The 14,837-nt window shown below is 41.4% G+C and overlaps 1 protein-coding gene and 1 long non-coding RNA gene across 6 annotated transcripts in view; one reads left to right on the top strand and one right to left on the bottom strand.

Annotated features, from left to right (window-relative positions):
• The window catches only part of PTTG1IP2 (PTTG1IP family member 2), a 126,495-nt gene that overhangs the window by 10,647 nt on the left and 101,011 nt on the right, over window positions 1-14,837 (top strand). For 4 of the 5 annotated variants that reach the window (XR_013524008.1, XR_013524007.1, XR_013524009.1 and 1 more), the window contains exon 2: window positions 8,474-8,564. Coding sequence is in view for 2 of the 5 variants with exons in the window: in XM_078342914.1 (XP_078199040.1) it covers window positions 8,474-8,564 (91 nt within the window). In the remaining 3 variants the exon portion in view is untranslated. The remainder of the gene's footprint in view (window positions 1-8,473; window positions 8,565-14,837) is intronic. The other variant, XM_078342916.1, reaches the window with a different exon arrangement.
• On the bottom strand, window positions 7,865-14,552 carry LOC144578375 (uncharacterized). Its single transcript, XR_013524010.1, has 3 exons — window positions 14,419-14,552; window positions 9,244-9,320; window positions 7,865-8,000 (listed from the first exon to the last, which is right to left on the bottom strand). It is a non-coding gene; the product is annotated as an uncharacterized LOC144578375 (long non-coding RNA).

The following is a 14,837-nucleotide window of genomic DNA, read 5'->3' as shown; positions in this document are numbered from 1 at the left end:
ATGTTGGCCAGGATGGTCTCAGTCTCCCTACCTCGTGATCTGCCCGCTTCAGCCTCCCAAAGTGTTGGGATGACAGGCATGAGGCGCCACGCCTGGCCATCTCTTCACTTTCATTTAAAGCCTTTGTAAGAATTTAAAGCTAAAAGCAAAGATTAGTGAGCTATTCTTATTCTTAAAATATACTTCAATTTTTTTTAAAAAAAGGCAAACTGTAGGGATTTTTCTCTCATTATTTAAATTTGCTTCTCATATAAACATATAGCCAGGAACCAGGAAAAATGATCTCATTTGCTTTATTGTTGTATTTATTGTATTCAGGATTGGAATTCAATGTATTGAATTTCAGTTGGAGTTCACTGGGCATAGGCATAACATAAAATATTGTTGCCATTTTTTCCTCCTGCAAAACTTTAAGTCATGGAGATAAATAAAGAGTATTCATTTATTTATTCAAAAATAGGTTTTTATTAGTTCCTCTTAAATACATATTTTTTTGTGTTGTAGTACTTAACACCATGGATGAGACATTTAAGAACTCCATCTATACATAAAATAGAAGAGACGGCAATCAATTTGTGAAGGGAAGGTATGCTAGTTATTCACTGGCTGCTGTGATTTCATTGTGTCCCCCAAAGTTCATGTGTTGGGAATTTAATTCCCAATGCAACAGTGTTGAGAAGTGGGACCTTGAAGAGGGCTCTGCCCTCATGAATGGATTAATGCCATTATCTAGGGAGCGGGTTAGTTATCATGGGAATAGGTTCCTTTTTATTAGGAAGGAATGATAAATGCGTGCTTTCTTGCCCTTCTGCCTTCTACCATGGGATGTTCAGCAAGAAGGCCCTTAACCTTGGACTTCCTAGTCTCCAGAACTCTGAGCCAAGTAAATTTCTGTTCATTATAAATTACCCAGTCCCAGGTGTTTCACTACAGCAGCACAAAATAGCCCAAGACACTAGCTAACTCTCCAATTTGTTCTCCATACTTCTCTGCCCTGCATTGACCTACATGAGTTTCTTTGCTCCTCTGACTTTGGGAGAAAAGATAGTAGGAGAAGAAAAAAATTAGGGTATTTATTCCCCCTACTCTCTCAGCCAAACTATGTTTCCTCTACGTTATGACCACAGATTCTGTTGGGCAGTTCTTCTTCAGTTCTCTCTGATTTCAGCCTCTCCACTTTCTGCTCTGTCTCTTCAGTTGCAGGGATGGTAATAGCATCTCTTCATTGTTAGTCCCTGGGTGCTTCACCATCCTTTTTTATTGTTACTCTTGCACCCCTCTGTATTTAGTCCCTTCATTGAATTATCTTCAATTAACCTTCCTGCTGGGCTGCTTACTGTCAGAGACAGGAATATGGAAGGTAAAGGAAGAGAATGCAGTGATTTCTTTACCTTTAAATTTTCAGCACATGGATCGTGATAGACCTGAACAAAGCTACCATCCAAATTAAAAACATGCAATTTCTGTTTCTGCCAACAGATGGCATTAGTAGTCATACTTGGTTGTTTGGGCGAGGAAGTGTTCTATTCTTGACTCTTGGTTTTCTCTATTTTTAAAAAATGTTTTACAAATGTTAACTCCATCTACACCTGATAAATGCAAAACAGTAAGAATGTTGGAAAAAACTATTTTAATAGGCATATATTTGTTTATGATAACGGCAAGAATAGAGATTATTCAAAACAAATGGAAAGTAGAAAGAAAAGAACAAAGTTTGCGTATGCACAAGGAATGAACTTTTTTAAAAATGGGGATAATTTTAAAAGGACAGAAAATTATTGTGTCTAATTATTAGGGACTGAATTTTTCCCAACAAAATTTATTTACTGGTGGCCTAACACCTAAGATGGCTATATTTGGAGATAGGGCTATGAGGAGGTAATTAAGGTTAAAAGAAGTCATCAGAATGGGGCCCTAATCCAATAGGACTGGTGTCCTTGTGGGAAGAGGAAAAGGCAACAGGAGTGCATGTGCACAGAAGAAAGACCACATGAGGACACAGTAAAAAGGTGGCTATCTGTGAGCCAAGGAGAGAAACTTCAGGAGAAACCAACCCTGCCAGCAACTTCATCTTGGACTTTTAGCCTCCAGATAAGTAAATTTGTGAGAAATAAATTTCTTTTGTTGAAGCCACCCAATCTGTTGTATTTTGTTATGACACCCTTAGCAGACTAATACACAAACCAATGGACAATATTCCCTGAGAGAGTAAGTGACTAAGACAATGAAAACATTGTGTTTGCATATGTGGCTAAAGGCTCAGCATTAATATCAAATGCTTGTTAGCAGTAGGAGAGGGCTAGGAACTTGATCCAGAACTGAAAATGAGGAATGACTCTGCAGCTTCTCCCATAAGTGACTGGACGGTTATTGATGCTTTGAATATAATTAGGAAAACAGGAGAAAGAACAAATTTGATGGGGAGAATGAGTCTGACTTTGGGCATACTAAGTTTGAGGTGTCTGAAGGACATTCAAGTAGAGACCTCTGAAAGAATGTGGAATATTAGACCAGAACTAAGGTGGTAAATAATCTGGGTATATAGATTCAATTAACATATATGGTTGGGTTTTAGTTTTTGTTTTTTTGAGACAGGGTTCTACTCTGTCACCCAGGCTGGAGTACAGTGTTGTGATCTCGGCTTGCTGCAACCTTGGCCTCCCGGGCTCAAGCAATCCTCCCTCCTCAGCCCTCCAAGTAGCTGAGACTAAAGCACCTACCACCATGCCTGGCTAATTTTTATGTATTTTTTGTAGAGATGGAGTTTTGCAATGTTTACCAGGCTGGTCTTGAACTCCTGGACTCAAGTGACCCACCTGCCTTGGCCTCTCAAAGTGCTAGGATTACAGGCATGAGCCACAGTGCCTGACTTAAAACATGTGAATTGAGTACCTACTATGGCCTCCCAAAGTGCTGGGATTACAGGCATGAGCCACAGTACCTGACCTAAAACATATGTATTGAGTACCTACTATGTGCTAGGCACTAATGCTTAGGTTACATCAGTGAACAAAAGAAGCAAAAACTCCTATCTCATGGAGCTGAAATTCTAATGGACAGGAGAAAGAAAAAAAACCAATAACATAATGAGTAAATTATACTGTATTTTAGAAGGAGGCAATTTAATGCCTTAGGGCAACATAGAATGCCAAGGGAATTGGAGGTTCTGGTGTGAGCAGGTGCAGGTTGCAGTATTCTCTGTCATTCAGGTTAGGTCTTATTGAGAAGATGGCATTTGAACAAAGACTTGAACGTGAAGGAGGTAACCAAGGGACTATCTGAAGGAAGTGTGGTCCAGGAGAGGGAATAACCAGTGTAAAGACCCTGGGGTGACAGCATGCATGGTGTATCAAAGAGATAGGAAAGACTCCAGCAAGGCTGTAGCCTAATGAAAGAGGAGAGTAATAGTAGATGATGCCAGAGGAACAAGGTGGGAAGTGTCAGGTCTCGCAGGCATGTCTTTTGTAAGGAGTTTGGATATTACTCTCAGTTACATGGAATTTTCTGAATAGAAGTGTTACCTGGTCTTTCATTTTAAAAGAATTACTGGTTGCTGTATTACCAATAAGCTGTGAGAAGAGGGAGGGGCAAGGGTGGGAGCAAGGAGTCCAGTAAGGGCACTGCTGCAGTAACAGAAGTGATTTACTAATGAGCTATATGTGGAGTTTCAGAGCATAAAAGGAATCAAGGATGACTTCAAGAGTTTTGGACTGAAAAACAAGAAGAATAAGAAAATGGATTGAAGAAAAGATCATAACTTTAAAATGTATTGAGATGTTTGTTGCCATCTGTTTGAATACATTGAATGGGCATTCTGAGGTGTTTGACTGGATATTAGGAGTGAGGTTCAAGCTGAAAATATAAATTTAGGAGTGAGCAGCACATGGATGGTATTTACATGGATGGTATTACACAGTATTTTAGAAGGAGGCAATTTAATGCCTTAGGGCAACATAGAATGTCTTGGTAATTGAGATTACCAAGACAATGAGTATGCTTAGAAAAGAAAATCAAGGATTCAGTCAGGGTCACACCAATTCTTTTATCCAAGAATTGTTACTAATTCTTGGAGAAAAGGAGCATCGAGAAAAGAAGACTGAGTAGGAGCAACCAGTAGAAGGTAGAAGGAAATTTAAGAGACCATGGTGAACTGGGAGCCAAGTGAAAAAGATATCAAGGAAAATGGTATGATCAACTGCACCAGATGTTGTTAATACGTCAAGGAAGATGATGGCTGAGATTTGATCACTGAGTTTAGCACATGGAGGTCATCAGTGTCCTTGACAAGAGGTCTTTTGCTTTTTGTGCATCTTTTGTGTGTTTTTTGGTTTGAGGTTACCATGAAGCTTGCAAATCCTATCTTATAACCCATTATTTTAACCTGATAACACTATTTGCATAAATAAACTAGCAAAAAGAACACTGATAAAAACTCTACACCTTAGCTTCATCCCTCTGCTTTTTAATGTTTTGTTGTCTCTATTTATATCTGATTATACTGACTACACATTGAAATGTTCTCATTATTATTTTTTATTGGTTCATCATTTAGTCTTCCTACTTGGGATAATTGTGGTTTACACACCACAGTTATGATGTTATGATATTCTGTGTTTTCTCTGTTCTTACTTTTACCAGTGAGTTTTGTGCCTTCAGGTGATTATTTATTGTTCATTAATGTCCATTCCTTCTAATTGAAGTACTACTCCCTTTAGCATATCTTGTAGGACAAGTCTGGTATTGATGAAACCCCTCAGCTTTTGTTCGTCATAGAAAGTCTTTATTTCTCCTTCATGTTTGAAGGATATTTTCAACATATATACTATTCTAGGATAAAAGATTATTTTCCTTTAGCACTTTAAATATGTCATGCCACCCTCTCCTGGCCTGTAAGGTTTCCACTGAAAAAGTTTCCACTTAGAAAAGTCTGTTGCCAAGCATATTGGAGCTCCATTGCATGCCATTTGTTTCTTTTCTCTTGCTGCTTTTAGGATCCTTTGTTTATCCAAGAGCCATTTTGGTGGAGTGTGGGGGAAAAGTCTGATTGGAGATGGTTTAAGAGATAACTGGGGCGAGACGTGGTGGCTTATGCCTGTAATTCAATAACTGTAGGAAGCCGAGGTGGGTGGATCACGTGAGGTCAGGAGTTCAAGACCAAACTGGTCAACATGGTGAAACCCTGTCTCTACTAAAAATACAAAATATTAGCTGGGCATGGTGGCACATGCCTGTAATCCCAGCTACTCAGGAGGCTGAGGCAGGAGAATTGCCTGAACCCATGAGGTGGAGGTTGCGGTGAGCCGAGATCGGGCCATTGCACTCCAGCCTGGGTAACAAGAGTGAAAACTCCGTCTCAAAAACAAACAAACAGACAAAACAAAACAAAAATTAGATGGGCGTGGTGGCACACGTCCAGCTACTCAGGAGGTTGAGGCAGGAGAATCACTTGAACTTGAGAGGCAGAGGTTGCAGATCCACCACTGAACTCCAGCTTGGGTGACAGAGTGTGACTCCATCTCAGAGAGAGAGAGACGGGTGGCGGGGTGGGGGGAGAGAGAGAGAGAGAGAATTGAATGAGCATTGAAGTCAATAATCAAGAATTCTCTTGAAAAATTTTCTGCCAAGGGGAACAATGAAGTGACTGCTAGTTAAGGAAGTGGCATTAGGACAAGATATATAAGTGTTTTTAAAGACAGGATCAGTAACAGCATGTTGATACATTATGGGGAATGATCCTATAGAGACTGAAAAATGAGGGATGCAGAAGAGCAAGAGGAAAGTTGCTGGAGCAATATTGTTTGGAAGATGAGGAGGGTGGGATCTGGTATCCTCAGGCAGTGTGTAGGGAAAACTCTCTGTTTTTCCTCTACTCACAACACTCAGCAACAATTATCAACACAGAAGAAGACTTTTGTGACCAAATATGTGGGGATTTATTCCCCACACACCAAGCAGCGGACACCAATTTAGTGTCTTCTAATTCGATTCTGACACTGTCTACCCAGAGATAGAGTTGCAAGTCTGGCCTTTGGAACTTCTGACCAACCAGCTTCAAGTTGGGTTTTGTTGTTGTTGTTGTTGTTGTTGTTTTTGAGACGGATTCTTGATCTGTCACCCAGGCTGGAGTGCAGTGGCATGCTGTTTTCTCTGCAACTTCCACCTCCTAGGTTCAGGCAATTCTCCTATCTCAGCCTCCCGAGTAACTGGGACTACAGGCAGGTACCACTAGTATTTATTTGCTCCACTAGTATTTATTTATTTGTTTATTTTTAGTAGAGATGGGGTTTCACCATGTTGACCAGGCTTGTCTCGTACTCCTGACCTCAAGATATCCACCCACCTCAGCTTCCCAAAGTGCTGGGATTAAAGGCATGAGCCATTGTACCTGGCCTCAAGTTGGGGTTCTTATAACCCCCTCTTTGGGTTCAATTAATTTTCTAGAGTGGCTCACAGGACTCTGGGAAACAGTTACTTACATTTACTGGTTTATGATAGAGGATATTCCAAGGGATACAGATGAAGAGACATATATAGGGCAAGGTATGGGGGAAGGGGCATGGATATTCCATGCCCTCCCTGGTGCACCACCCTCTAAGAACTTCCATGTGTTCAGCTATCTGAGAGCTCACTGAACCCTTTCCTCTTGAGTTTTTATGGAAGCTTCATGATTTCAGCATTCCTTCTCCCAGAGTATAGGGTCAGACCCTCTCATGGGAAGGTCTTAAACCCACAATCAGAAAGGCAGCAAAGCATTAGAGTCCTGCCTTGAAGCAGGAGAAGGTCAGAGTCCTGTTCCTGAGGCCTCACACACCCAACATTTTAACAAAAGACTAACAAGGGCTATAGGAGTTGTAAACCAGGAACCGTGGATGAAAACCAATATATGTCATAACACCACAGGCAGACTTGACTTTCAAGTGGAGCATAAAGGAAAGCAGAAATGTGAGTGAAGACATGGGCAAATATTGAGGTGGAGGCTGGGTAAATTTCCTTCTGGCTGGCTCCATTTTCCTGAGGCAGTATAAACAAAGTCATCAGCTAAGAGTGGTTTGGAAGCATGAAAAGTGGCAGTTGTTGTGTTGGGAGTGTGTGATATTGCTTATTCCAAGTTGGCCAGAGTTTGGACTACCTTCCTTCTCTGGGCAGGATGGTACTTTTGATGAGACAGTGAAACCTGAGTCATAAGGCACTGAGACACTGAGGCCAGCTCAAGGGTTTCAGGCATCATGTGTTGTAACGTCATTTTCTCAATGCTCTGCCTAAGGTGGGATGTTGCAACTCCCTGAATAGATTCAGGGAGGACCCAGAGCTGGTGAGGTACACATATGGGCCAGGGAGGGAAGCAGTAGGCATAGCAAGGTGATGCTCTGAGGGAAGGGATGTCTTGATCTTTTCCACTATTCTGCTTTGGAAATTAAGGGTCTTTGGTAACAGACAATAATCACAATCTTCTCTTCTTAATTTAGGAAAATGTGAAAAAACTTTCCTCTTATATTTTATTTATATAGATAGATAGATAGTGTTTGGGTATTTTGCAAATGTGTGTATGTGTGTATTTGCATATATAAATATAAAATACATATATGTGGAAATGTAGATAGGAGAGGCAATAGAGCAAACATGATTTATGGACAAAAGGAGCTTTATACATGGGATTTGTAGACTTACATTGTCCCCTTCCTCATTGCAGATATTCAGATCAAGTCCAGGGAGGGGCATGGGACCCTTCCTTAAGAAGAATAATTGCAAATCTGTTACAACCCTCTTTCCTACCTATCAGGAGTCTTGATATGTTACTGTCAAGGAATGCTCAAGAGACAGAAACCATAACTCAAACTGGCTTAAGCAAAAGATGAATTTATTGATTTGGATAATAATAGCAGAACAACCTGATTCCAGGTACTATCTGATCCAGTGTCTAGTTGGATCACCGGAACCTGTTTCTTCTTCTGAAATAACTCTGTTTTCATGCTGGCTGTCTCCTTATGAGGTGGAGTTTTCTGAGAAGCAGATGCCAAGACAGGATTAGATATGGTTATGGTTTGGGTCTCCATGTATCAATCCAACTCAGGCCCTGTGTCCAGTAATTTTCAAAATGTCAGGTATTCATCTTGTATTAGTACACGGATAACCTAGTAAGTGGTAGTAATTTCCTTTGGGGAAGGACTGGTAGAATTACAGTATATATTTGTAGCAGTGTTGCAGAGTCTCTTCGAGGGACCTGGCCACCTCTTCATTCAATGGGTCTGGATCTGAAAATTAACTCAAGTTTGGGAAGTGAGGGATATGATTTGGCTGTATCCCCACCTAAATCTCATATTTACTTGTAGTTCCCATAATCCCCATGTGTTTTGGGAGGGATCCAGTGGGAGGTAATTAAACCATGGGGTGGTTATCCCCATGCTGCTGTTCTCGTGATAGTAAGTTCTTACAGGATCTGATTTTTACAAATGGCTTTTTCTTCTTTGCTCAGAACTTCTTCCTGCTGCCATGTGAAGAACATATTTACTTCTCCTTCTGCCATGATCGTAAGTTTCCTGAGGCCTCCCCAGCCATGTGGAACTGTGAGTCAATTAAACCACTTTCCTTTATAAATTACCCAGTCTCAGATATGTCCTTATAGCAGCATGAGAATGGACTAAAGTAAATTGGTACAGGTAGTGGGGTACTGCTGTAAAGATACCTGAAAATGTGGAATTGACTTTGGAGCTAGGTAACAGGAAGAGGTTAGAACAGTTTGGAGGGTCAGATGAAGACAGGAAGATATGGGAAAGTTTAGAACTTTCTAGATACTTGTTGAATGGCTTTGAGCAAAGTGCTGATAGTTGTATGGACAATGAAGTCCAGGCTGAGGTGGTCTCAGATGGAGATGAGAAACTTGTTGGGAAGTGGCATAAAGGTGACTCTTGCTATGTTTTAGCAGAAACTGGTGGCATTTTGCCCCTGCCCTAAGGATCTGTGGAATTTTAACTTGATAGGAATGATGTAGAGTATCTAGTGGAATAAAATTCTAAGCAGCAAAGCATTCAATGGGTATCACTTGGGTGCTTTTAAGAGCATTCAGTTTTATGTGTTCACAAAGATATGGTTTAGAATTGGAACTTATGTATAAAAGAGAAGCAGAGATGAAAGTTCAGAATATTTGCAGCCTGACAATGTGATAGAAAAGAAAAACTCATTTTCTGATGAGAAATTCAAGCTGGCTGCAGAAATTTGCATAACAAGGAGCCAAATGTTAATTACCAATATGATGGGGGAAAATGTCTCCAGCACATGTCAGAGGTCTTCATGGCAGCCCCTCCCATCACAGGTCCAGATGCCTACAAGAAAAAGAGTGATTTTGGCCAGGCCTAGGGCCTTGCTGCTTTGTGCAGTCTGGAGATGTGGTGCCCTGCATCACAGCTGTAGCTAAAAGGGTCCAGTGTAGAGCTCAGGCTGTTGTTTCAGAGGGTGCAGCCCCAAGCCTTGGCAGCTTACATGTGACATTAGGCTTGTGGGTACACAGAAATCAAGAACTGAGGGTTTGAAACCTCAGTCTAGATTTCAGAGGATGTATGGAAATGCCTGGATGTCCAGGCAGAAGTTTGCTCCAGGGGTGGAGCCCTCATGGAATACCTCTGCTACGCCAGTGCAGAAGGGAACTGTGGGGTCAGAACCCCCACACAGAGTCCCCACTGGGGCACTGCCTAGTGGAGCTGCAAGAATCGGGCAACCATCCTCCAGACCACAAAATGACAGATCCACCAACAGCTTGCGTCGTGCACCTGGAAAAGCTACACATACTCAATGCCAGCCCATGAAGGCAACCAGGAAGGGGGCTGTACACTGCAATGCCACAGGAGCTGCCTAAGGCTGTGGGAGCCCACCTCTTGAATTCACATGAAATAGTTGTGAGACAAAGTCAAAGGAGATCATTTTGGAGCTGTAAGATTTGACTGCCCTGCTGGATTTTAGAATTGCATGGGCCCTATAGTCCCTTTGTTTTGGCTAATTTCTCCCATTTGGAACAGGTGTATTTACCCAATGCCTGTATGCCCATTGTATCTAGGAAGCAACAAACTTTCTTTTGATTTTACAGGCTCATAGGCAGAAGGAACTTGCCTTGTGTCAGATGAGATTTTTGGACTTGGACTTTTGAGTTAATGCTGAAATGAGTTAAGACTTTGGGTGACTGTTGGGAAGGCAGGATTATGTTTTGAAATGTGAGAACATGAGATTTGGAAAAGATCAGGGGCAGAATGATATGCTTTGGCTGTGTCCCCATGCAAATCTTATCTCAAATTGTAGTTGTCATAATCCCCATATGTCATGGGAGGGAACTGGTGAGAGGTGATTGAATCATGGGGTTGGTTACCCTCATGCTGCTGTTCTTGTGGTAGTGAGTGAGTTCTCATGAGATCTGATGGTTTTAAAAGGGGCTTTTCCTTCTTTGTTTGGCACTTCTCCTTCCTGCCGCATGTGAAGAAGGACACATTTGCTTTCCCCTCTGCCATGATTATCAATTTCCTGAAGCTCCCCCATCCATGCTGAACTGTAAGTCAGTTAAACCTCTTTCCTTTACAAATTACCCAGTCTCAGGTATGTCGTTTTAGCAGTGTGAGAATGGACTAATACAGTGAGCAAGGGATCATGACTGTTTATTAGGGTCATTGTCCTCAGCTTACTTACTACTTCTCAATCCTTGCCCTTTTCTGGTTGTTGGACTTGGACTTTTGAGTTAATGCTGAAATGAGTTAAGACTTTGGGTGACTGTTGGGAAGGCACCCTTGCTGGTTAAACGTCACCCTTGCTGGCCACTCCCCTGATTTGCCCCTAGAGATGCCTATGGTCTATTAACCATCTCCATACCCTACTTTGGGACAAGCTTCCATTGACTGCCCCTCTGATCTTGGTGATTGTGAGGTTCTGGCATCTTTCATTTAAGTGCCATGACCTGATCACTATTACTTTAGAGGCCCCAGTATTCCCATTGGATATTAAGAATCACAGCTCTATGACTGCCTCTATTGTCAGTCTTGTCCTGCAGAAGAAAGCTACTGTACTACTCAGTGATGCAAGTGCCCTTCTTAGCACATTCCTGATTTCCTTGGTGAATGGTGTTTCCTCTGGACCCTCCCCTAGAACATAGTCATCTTGTAGTTTTTCCGACCTCACATAATATAGCCACTCCAGGAAGCCGACTTCTCCTTTTCAGCCTTTTTATTCCTTCCTCTTCCTCCTGCCTTGGTAACTCAGGCATTTCCACTTTGCTCAGTGTTGGATTACTTTCTTAGGCTTCAAAGAGCCATTCTAACAATGAGAGTTTGCACCATCCTCTGGGTCTTACCAGGCCATTAAGCTTCATGTCCTACAAAAGTACTTCCAAGTCAAAGAAACCTTGCTTGTTCAGTTTCATATTCTAACTCCCTGTGCAAACATCCTCAAAATTCAGTATCAGTTGTCTTCATTGGCTAGTTGTACCTTGGAATTTAATTTCTTTCCTCCCTTATCAGGCCCAGCATGTTCCCAACTGGGTTTAACCCTACGGTTATTGGCCTAGCAGCCAAGAGATGAGGTAGGGGTGCTCCTGAGAGGACATCTATTAAGATACACTTATTCTGTTTTGCAGCATAAGGGTCAGTCATACCTGAAAGTTCTTAGATTCCTGAAGGGTCTGCAGAGTCAACATTAGGAGTATCCTTCCATTCACCAAGGCTATCAGGAATGTGCTGGTAAGAAGGGTACCAGTCACACTAAGAAATTCAGCAGCTTCCCTCTGCAAGCCAAAACTTGCAGTAGAGACAGTCACAGAGCTGAGCTCATTAACATCCATGGGGAGAGTGGTGTTCTCATAGTAATAAAGTAGTAATGTTTCACTGTAGAAGCTGTTTCAGGATTTTACGTTTTCCCAACCAAAGCTCTGACATTTAGCATACAGCCCTGCCTGGCTGGTATCATCTGAATGTCTCTAGAGCTCTGTAACTATCATATCCTCAATTTGCTGGTAGCTGTGTCTACTCTTCCAATACAGGAGATAAGGGCTGTCAAAGATATCTTCTAGCTTTCATACTTAACCTTTAACTACCAATCAGATAAATGATTTCTCATCGTCCCTCTGCAAGGCATCAGTACTACTCTGTAACCAACCAACTCTTGCAGGCACTGTCCTCCTTATATCTTTCAAATGCTTTGATTATTACATCAACCAGGGGATTTCCTATTACCAGTTTGTTTTCCTAGGTAGAAAACATTTCATCACCATGAAGTCTTTAGCAGTGCCATCTCTTTCTAGGAGCTATCCATACTCTACATACTGCACAATATGGTATCTTATTTGCCTGTCGGATAGTAAGTAAACAAGTCTCAAAATTTTATCTTACCACTGGTTCTCTCAGAACATTCTCACAAGCATTTGTATTAGCTCAGATCCTTTGAGATCTGCTAAGATGGGATTCGAAGTCCAAGAGGTTTACTGGGAAAACAGTTAGGACAAATAAAGGGGAAGCAGCTAGTGCAAGTGAGAACCTTCAAACATCAATGCAGGTGAAGAAGAGAGAGGAAAGGAAGAAGGAGAATTTGGTTGGTAGAGTTTCAGATTGCAGCACAATTCTAAGAAAGTTTCAACCACCTTTACGGGGAATTCTCAAGCAAAAATCTCCCACTAAAAGTATCCCACATTAGTACCCCTTCCATGTTTAGTCTTGGCTGAGAGTGGCTTGTAGGAAGCATGGCTTTGGGATGAATATGGTGGATAAATCTGAGGCACACTACCTGAGTCCATCAGTCAATTTTGCTTTGATATGGGCATTTTCATGGCCATATTCCACATAATCTTTTGTTATCATTATTATTATTTTAAAGCAAGGTCTTGTTCTGTCACCCAGGGTAGGGTTTAGTGGTACAATTTTGGTTCACTGCAACTTCTGCCTCCTGGTCTCAAGTGATCCTTGCACCTCAGCCTCCAGAGTAGCTGGGACTATAGGTACACACCCCCACGCCAGCTAATTTTTTGTAGACATGGGGTTTCACAGTGTTGCCTAGGCTGGTCTTGAACTCCTGGACTCAAGCAATCTGCCTGCCATGGCCTCCCAAAGTGCTACGATTATAGGGATGAGGCAATGTGCCCAGCTTCTACATAGTCTTATGATAGCTTTTAGCCGCTAGAGAGACTAGGTCCTTTCTAGTTTGAATCCAGAGGAATATAGGCATCTTTATCTTAGCATTCCTAGCAAAAGCTCTGAGAATGACTTGGATTAGGCCAGGCTAGGTCCTGTGCCCACCCCTGAGCCAGGCATGGTGGCCAGGGAATTTTATGCCCTGCTTTGCTCAGGTGTAGTTTTCATGTTCTACTTCCAAGGTAAGAGTTGGAACTCCACCCATACCATAAGAACTGAGAGGCAGTGAGGGACAGATCTCCAAGAAACAATATGCACATAGAATATGTGTATTTTTTATTTTAATGACTGCTGTAAGGTTGCTTTCTAAAGACCCTATAACAATTCACAGTTCCACCAAAAATTATGAGTACCTTCTCCCCCCACAACTTCATCAGCAATATCTTATCTTAGCTTTCTTTTTAAATGCTTGCCTACCTGATGTTTACAAAGTGATAGCTCATTATTAGTTTTAATTTATAATTTCCTAGTTCCTAGTACTAGTGTTTTTAAACTATTTTTTTTCATGTATTCACTGGCTACTTGGATTTGCTTTTCTGTCAATGGATTTCCCCAAATCCCATGTCTATTTTCCTATTGTTTATCTTTTGTCCTTTTTTTTTGTCAGTTTATAAAAGCACTTTTTATGTTATAGCTAATTACCCTCTGTCTGTCCTCTGCATTGCAAATGGGTAAAGAAAAAGTAGCCTGGAACTCTGCACATGTTATCCTCCTTCATCTTTATTGTCCATATTAGACCCATATTCCTCAGGAGACAGTCCAGATCAATATGCCAGGACTACTGTGGGACAACTCCATCATTTATTTTTTTAATTATTATTTTTTATTTTTTTAAAGACAAGGTCTTTCTCTGTTGCCCAGACTGGAGTGCAGTGATGCAATCATAGCTCACTGCAGCCTCAAACTTCTTGGCTCAAGCGATCTTCCCCACCTCATTATTATTGAAAAACAAAATGAGATAATCCCTGGTCAAGGACAAGTTTTCATCACCCACCTCTACCCCTTCCCTCACACACACACTGAAGCAAGATTGCCCAAATTTTGGTCATTCTGGAACCACCACCCCAATTTTTGCCATATCATTTAAGTTGTGTACTATTTATATTTCTGGAAATTGTCCTTTTTTGCACAGATTTATTTTAAAAGCATATATTGTTGCTATTGCATCAGTGTAACTACTGGTTATCTTTTTTCAATGCTCATTAAAATAAATTCATAACTATGAAAATAAAAGACATTTGTGTACTATCCCAAACATACTTACCTTTGGGAAACTGCATTAGAGCATGTCAAGAGGATCACCAGGCTAGTTAGGGACAAGACCGAGGGTTTACAGAGCTGTGAGTTTCATGACCTCACCACTCACTGATTGCACAACCACTCCCATGGAGTGCTTTTTCATTAAAGGTAGGTTCATTTACATCAGAGAAAAGGCAGCATGGAAGAATGCAACTGCTGTACACATATTTGTAGTGGAAATTAGAATACAGGCCTTTCTCCAAAACCAACACTGTAGTAGGGAAAAGGTGTTGGTTTGGCAGAAATAGACTTCAGTCAAGTCCAGTGGACCTACTGTATGTGACATTCAGGGCCCAGGAAGCTGGATCCCAGTGCTGACCAGGATTGTGCTATGAACGTTCCACATTCTGGCTAGAACATTAGGGATTCTAAGGTTCTGCTTAT

Source organism: Callithrix jacchus, chromosome 11, assembly GCF_049354715.1.
Source record: "Callithrix jacchus isolate 240 chromosome 11, calJac240_pri, whole genome shotgun sequence".
Classification (NCBI taxonomy): Eukaryota; Metazoa; Chordata; class Mammalia; order Primates; family Cebidae; genus Callithrix; species Callithrix jacchus.
Note: the sequence above shows the minus strand (reverse complement) of the source record. Positions and strands in the feature narration are given on the sequence as shown.